The sequence below is a fragment of the Gymnoscopelus braueri genome (genome assembly GCF_963280865.1).
Source record: "Gymnoscopelus braueri genome assembly, chromosome: 14".
Classification (NCBI taxonomy): Eukaryota; Metazoa; Chordata; class Actinopteri; order Myctophiformes; family Myctophidae; genus Gymnoscopelus; species Gymnoscopelus braueri.
Genome location: NC_137619.1, coordinates 31,495,494 through 31,502,619, shown reverse-complemented (window position 1 = coordinate 31,502,619; position 7,126 = coordinate 31,495,494). Strand labels below are relative to the sequence as shown.

The 7,126-nt window shown below is 39.6% G+C and overlaps 1 protein-coding gene across 1 annotated transcript in view; it reads left to right on the top strand.

Annotated features, from left to right (window-relative positions):
• Nucleotides 1-6,844, top strand: part of dachc (dachshund c) — a 39,126-nt gene extending 32,282 nt beyond the window's left edge. Inside the window, exons 9-11 of the mRNA XM_080448990.1 lie at nucleotides 2,663-2,791; nucleotides 3,138-3,209; nucleotides 6,392-6,844. Of these exons, the coding sequence (XP_080305116.1) occupies nucleotides 2,663-2,791; nucleotides 3,138-3,209; nucleotides 6,392-6,429 (239 nt within the window). The 3' untranslated portion in view covers nucleotides 6,430-6,844. The remainder of the gene's footprint in view (nucleotides 1-2,662; nucleotides 2,792-3,137; nucleotides 3,210-6,391) is intronic.
• Nucleotides 6,845-7,126: the final 282 nt, after the last annotated feature.

Here is a 7,126-nt window from a genome sequence, read left to right as displayed (position 1 = left end):
AGTACCAACGAAGATTCAATTTTCTTCATGTATTTTCTACGCAGATTTACACTTTGTGACATTAAATAGCAAGATGTAGAATCTTATAAAAGCTATTGATAGTAATTTACTATCAATAGCAGTTTGCAGTTTGTGAATGAAGCCACACAAATCACAATTCTAGCACAGTGTCATTTACAAATACTTCAATATTATTATTATTATTCTGTTTAAAAAGTCTAATGAAAAATGTATACAAAATAAATCATAACGCTGTGTTCAGTGGCAATTTTGGCCAAATGGAAATAGTTAACAAGTTCAAACGTGCTTCATATGAACAATGTTGGTATAACATTTTACATACATAGATTATCAACTAATATCCAAATATTAATATTCTAGTCTCATATTATATTGATGCCCAGCTTTACATGCACATAGCAGCATGAGCTGTTATCGGTCTACTTTTGAGGGGACATGCATACAGACAGACAGACAGACAGACAGACAAACCCTGCTCTAGATCAGTGGTTCTCAACCTGTGGGTCGGCACATGATTATTTTTTTTTGGGGGGGGGGGGAGGTCCCCAGATGACAGTGACAATTTAAGGACTTATAAGACCTTTTGAATACCTAAAAAAAAAGAATTAAAGAAAGAAAAAAGTCAATTTCTGCATCAAAAGTAAAGAACAGGGAAAACTAGACGCGTCGCAATTCAGGGCAATTGCAAAGTGTGGTTGCGCCGTCGCCGGTCGCAGGTCGTCGCCGCCCGGACTTGAGGAATACGCTTGGAGGAATACCGTCGGAGGTCGCGTGACGTACCATTCGAATTTGGTGCTGATTGGATCCTGCGTTCGTGATACATGGCGTTTTGATTTGAAGAAATAGGCCCCTCCCACTAAAATAAATAAGCCCCTCCCACAAATGTAGCGGGCCAATGACATCGTCATGTCACTCCTGAGATCACCTGCTTTTCAATATGAGAGGAGTGATCCCCCAAAAATCATGTTTTTGCATCAAACGGTTACATTTTGCAGAGTTTTGGCGCCCCCTATGGGTCAAAGTGGAAATGCTTTTGGGGATTCGTTGAGTAAACCACCCTCGACAAGTGATTCAAATTTGGGATCGATTGGACGTTTCGTTCGTGATTTTTGGCATTTTTGGTAAAACGGGCTCCTCCCGCTAACTTTGGAAGCCAATTACGGACGAACGGTAAGGATTATCAAAATGCCGTTTGGATAGGTTTATCGCATGGGTCCATAGATGACCTGTACCGATTTGTGTGAGTTTTGGACAAAATCTGTAGGTAAAGGTGCAAAAAGTGTGTTTTGAAGAAAATTCAAAATGGCGGAAAATCTATCCTGACGCAAATGGGCGTGGCCTATATGGGGAGATGCGTCGTGACCCAAGGAATCCAGGGGAAAATAAATCTTGATTTTACGACCTACGGTTCAAGAGTTATAGGCAAAAACGTAAAGGGGGCTGTTATAGCGCCACCATGAGGCCGAATGGTGCAATTATTATTTTAATAATTTCGGACTAAATTATAAACCTCCCCTCCAAATCTGGTAACTCTAGCTCTTACGGTTTCTGAGAAAAAAAAACTTGAATTTGAGTTTTTTCACTTTTACATTAAAGTGGATGGGGACATTTAATGCACTAATAAATCAATATCAATAAAACTATGCAACCAATCTCTTAGCAAAATACAAGCACACGATTCCCGGTGAGGCCGGTCATTTTGACATATGGCACTAAATTGGGGAAAATAAACTGTGGGAGGAGTAGCGTGCCAAAGTATTGCGTGCTTCAGTTAACCAAGAACAATAGTCTGGTTGCCCTGTTAGGGCAACCACACTAACTATTGTGCCCTTCTTTGTCCTTTGTTCAGGGTTGACTGCAGGTGGCGCGGTGGTCTCAAAAACATAAAGGAAAACTGGCAGAAAAAGACTCGCTCGCTGCATAAAATATTAAGGAAAACTCCTTAGACAGAGACTTAAGAAAATAGATTAATTTTTATTTTTATATGCTCATAATGTGCTCTGTGATCATAGTGAGGGGTGAATAAAATTAGCAAACGTTTCGGTCCTGGGACCTTCGTCAGTGCTATATGAGCGGATCACAGACAAACCAGTTGCTTTTCTAGGGCTCTAGATCAGCTCAGGTGCTGAGGATCACTACTCAAGGTCATCACCATGGCAATGGAGGGGCGTGGACATAATTATCATTACAGAAAATTACCTAAGGTTACACAGTATTACATTTGAAATCATGAAGTTCATTCTACAGACCATTTCACATACAGTATAGACATGTTAGCATTTTTTTTTTTTTTAACATTTTTGAAAGATCTTTTTGAAAAACATCAAAAGTAATCACAAACTATACTATCAAAACTGGTCAAACATTGGCCAAATTGTCAAATAATATAAGAAAGAGGCAAATCTTTGGAAAATCGTGAGCTTGTAGATTGGCTATTTTCACAATATTGATCTGTGGAACCGAGTCACACTAAATGTAATGCCTCAACTCCTACATTCCAAGTGTCAGGGTCGGGGGTCCCCAGTGCAAATATGATTGTTTTGGGGTGTCACGGTCAGAAAAGGTTGAGAACCCCTGTTCTAGTATGGCTTGATCTTCTCCATTTGATCCTCTCTCTGTTTTGCTTCTCCTGTCCCGGTAGTTCTGATCCAGAAGCGACTGAAGAAGGAGAAGAGGAGCAAAAGGAGGCTACAGGAGGCTCTGGAGGAGGAGGTGAAACTCCGTGACCAGGCAGAGCACAGTCTGCTGCACACCGCAGACACACCCACAGGTACACACACACACACACTGCGTGTGTGCGCGCACATACACACACACACACACACAGACCGTCATTCCTACGCACTGTACCACAGCCGCAAATTAATTTTCAAGCAGAAATCCTCTGTAGTTTTAATTCCCACTGCAATTTTTACTTTCACTTAACATTGAGCTATATCGGTTCATCATAGTTGACATACCCTCATTTTCATACTAAATGTCACCCAATCTCTAATCTTTCCGTGCCTCTAGTGCATCTCAGCCCTGACTGTTAATGCCCCCTAATTAACTGTCTTAATTAATTAATGACCATACTAACAGGACATCAATCATAATTAGCTCCTCCCCCCTCACAGACTCAATGACCCAGGAAGTGGATGGGAGTAACCACGACGACATCATGCCGGACATCAAGCCAACCATACAAGGTACACGCATCTGATTGGCTCGGGACACATACATGTCTTTTCAGTAAAAATGCTATTGAAGAGTAATATAGGCCTACAGTATATTGTATTACTGTATGTATCTGAGTGTATTTTGTAGCCTTGTGAATCACAAAGTAAATCACAAAAAAAAGCATTTTCCTCGATTTAACCCATTAAAACCGGGAAAGCATCTGTGGTCATTTTTAGATTTTAACCGCTTCAACCATTATTTTATACTTTGACTATTCAAAAATAGCAGATATACAAGCTCACAGCGTGTCACTTCGTGCCGCGCTGCGAGCTTGTAGATCTGCTATTTTAGAAAAATCTTGTACATTTGTACAAATCTTTGAATATATATATATTTTTCAAGCAAACATTTTGTACTTGAATCTTTGCTTCTGGGGGTCCCTGGAACAAAATATTTTGAGATGGGGGAGGGGGGGACCATGGCCAAATACATGTAATTTTGTGGGTCCTTGACCTTGACATGAAAATGTGTTGAGCACCACTGATATAGTTTTTCAGAAAACTGTTTAGAAGACATTTGTAGAATCGGCCTTAGGTCTTAATGGGTTAATAAAAATACCATGTAGTGTACCTTGAATATGTGTTTTGGAAAAAAGTCACGTGTTTTGAGTGGATTCTGTGGTCCATTACTTCATAAAACTTTCTCAACCGATAATGGACCACATACGTACTTTAGTTCAAGTAAAAAGCAGTAGTTTAGACATTTAATTCAGCACAATGGTGCATTAGGATGCAACGTACTTGTGACACAGTATTGATTTGGACAGATGGTGAGAATTTTAATAAAGTTCAAGGTTCTTTAATGTCACTTCCATAGTACACACTCAGCATGCATGGGCACAAAGTATCGTTCTCCCCACTGCAACAAACATGAACCCAAAAGACAAGACATCAATAATAAGTCACTAATATAAAAAAAGTCACTAACATTAACAAAAAAGTCACTTAAAGAGAACACTCAGACTGTTATGTAATTACAAAAAAAGTAGTTAATAAATATAATTATACTAGAGATAAATAACAGAGAGAGCTCTGATGCACTTTAACCATTTGAACCCTTTATACATCGTTGTACAACAAATGGCACAAATAGACGATCTATAAGCTCTAATAGTGATCTTGTATATCTGCTATTTTCAATTAAATTAAAAATACAGATTCACCTATAATGACATGCCCAAAATAGGGATGCCAGGGATAATGTGGTTAAAAGGATCCATACATTACAATTGCCCTCTATAACTTTATTTTTATTTTTATTTTTTTTAGAAATAATAAATCTTTTACTCAAGGGGGACAACACCCGTCACAAGTTTATGATGTCATTTGTCCATGTGTGGTCCAGCCGTATAGAATGTATGGAATGCATGTGCTAACTAAAAACCAACTTAATACTTCCTAAGGTTAATAAGAGCATCAAATTAAACAAGTTTTTATTTGCACATGCATTCCATACATTCCATTGGGCGGGACCATACATGGACAAATGACATCATCAACCTTGCGACCTTGAGTAAAAGATGAACTATTTCTAAAATAAAAAAAATATTTAAGGTGTTTTTAATTTTATATTTTAGTTATAGATGGCAATTATAATGTATTAAGGTATATAAGGCTTATTAGCCAGGAATCCTTTTAAGTATAGGATATGATAACACCTAATTAATCCATATCCTTAATTATCAAAGCCCTGCAGAAGTTTAGTGGGGGCATTTGTTGACTTGCATTCCGACCTTTGGAAAGCCATTGGATTGTGACCCACATAACCCATTTAGGCATTGTTGGATTAGGATTGTTGATAAATATATCACACTACCGTATATTTCCAAATCGTAGCACTACCGCAAATAGTTGCCTGGTTCCTTTTAAACGCCCGGGGTCTGACACCATTTTGCGTATTTACCCCCCCCCTCCGGGGCTATTATTCGCAGTTTCTTCAGCCTAATTTGGGTCTACCCGGGCTATTATTTGCAGTTTCTTCAGCCTAATTGGAACTGTAACCAAATAATGGCCCGGTGCAGGCCGGTCAAAAATAAATAAAAGCCTGCTGCAAGTAGCCACCTGGTTCCTTTTAAACGCCCGGGGCCCAAATCGATTTAGCGTATTAAACGCGCTGGATACTATTTGGAAATATGCTGTAAATACTTTGTTATAATATCAACTGATGCTGCATGCCCCTGTGTAATGCTCTCTGTTGTCGCACCACTGCAGCACATTTAACGTTTAACCGAGAAAGTGAACCAAATCAAATTAGTGTAAACAGGAAGCAGATTAGTGGAGCAATCATTTTAATGCCCGACAATAATTTCATTTATTTATTCATAACCTTTTTGCTGTTGATGTCCAGTGTTGTCTTCATGGTCACGTAATGAGAAAATCCTACAGTACATGTAGCATGTTTGACAGAAGGTCAGTAATGGCTCTGATCTGATTCTGAACCCAAGCTCCATCAACAGAGTGTGCAGCAGTTCCAGCACACCTCTGCTGCACATTGTGCCGGGGTGGCCGCAACAGACAGCTAGCTTGTTCAAAGGCAGTTTTTAATTGAATGTCAGTGAAGCAGGAAGAGAGCAGGCCACTAATTAACGGCTGTCTTAATTGTCCTCCTGACGAGTTTGTTTGGACATCATTTGCATAATTAACACCCAGTAATAAATCATTTAAAGGGGAATTGTCTGTCAGACAGCAGGGCAGGATGTGGTTCCCTTTGTGCCGGGAAGTTTTATCGCCAAAAACAGGAATCTAGGGCCAAAGAAAACACTTTTGAACACGGAGTCCTACTTATTAATGATCTTTTTCATTAACAATCTTTGGTTGGGGCAATACTCTGTAGGCCCCTTCTGATATCAGCGCGAGTGTTTCACTTATGGTTGAATAGTCAGGGTGGTTCACCCAGCCTAAAGGCGCTGCCACCCCAGTAAAACCTCATTTATTCTCTGTCACATGACGGCGTCACATGACAAAAATAGCCGACCTACAAGCTCACAACGCGTTGCACCCACGACCCGTCGTGAGCTTGTAGGTTGGCTATTTTAGTCGCGCAATGCCGCTGTGCCACCAAGTTATGAATCAGACCAAAGAGAGACGGCGGGAGTGAAAGCAGGCATCCAGTGAGTCTCACTTACGTGTTCCATTCTGTGTTTGTGTCTCAGAAGGCCGAGTATTCCTGCAGACCACCGGGATGTATTGAAGTCGGATGGGAGATGGACAAATGGACGGATGGCTTGATGGACTGACATACAGATGGACAATTGGATGGATGATTGGACGGACGATTGGATGAATGGATGGATGGATGGATGGATGGATGGATGGATGGATGGATGGATGAAAGGGCAGAGGATAGATCATGTAAGGACAGAAAGACGTTCTCTGCTCTATGCTAGCATCTGGGACCTCTTGCTCTCCGAAATCAAGAAGATGTCCTCATGGTCTAAAGTGGGATATTTGAACTCTTCACCTTCTCCTGTTTAATTTATTGCATTTATCACAAATACTCACTGGCCGTAGTAAAAACAATCTTTTATTTTGATGTGTTTGTTCCTTTCAATCAAGGTTGTTTTTTTGTTTGTTTTGTTTTTATTTTTAAATTCTATTATAGCTGAAGTTTATCATAGTTGTTTTTGTCAGTGTTGTATATCTGGACACAAGTGGATATATATATACAGTATATACACAATTCATCATTTTTATTATTATTATTATTACAAAAAAAAGATGGCATGTTGTACAGCCAGTAAAAGCCTTGATTGTGTATGGTATGCAGTAGTGGAGTCTGAAAATACAATACAAACCCTTTTTATTAAAATGCCCACGTGTTTTCTTTCTTCTTTTCACAGGGACAACCTGTTATTTTCTCAATGTGCGTATGTGCCGCTTATCAGACA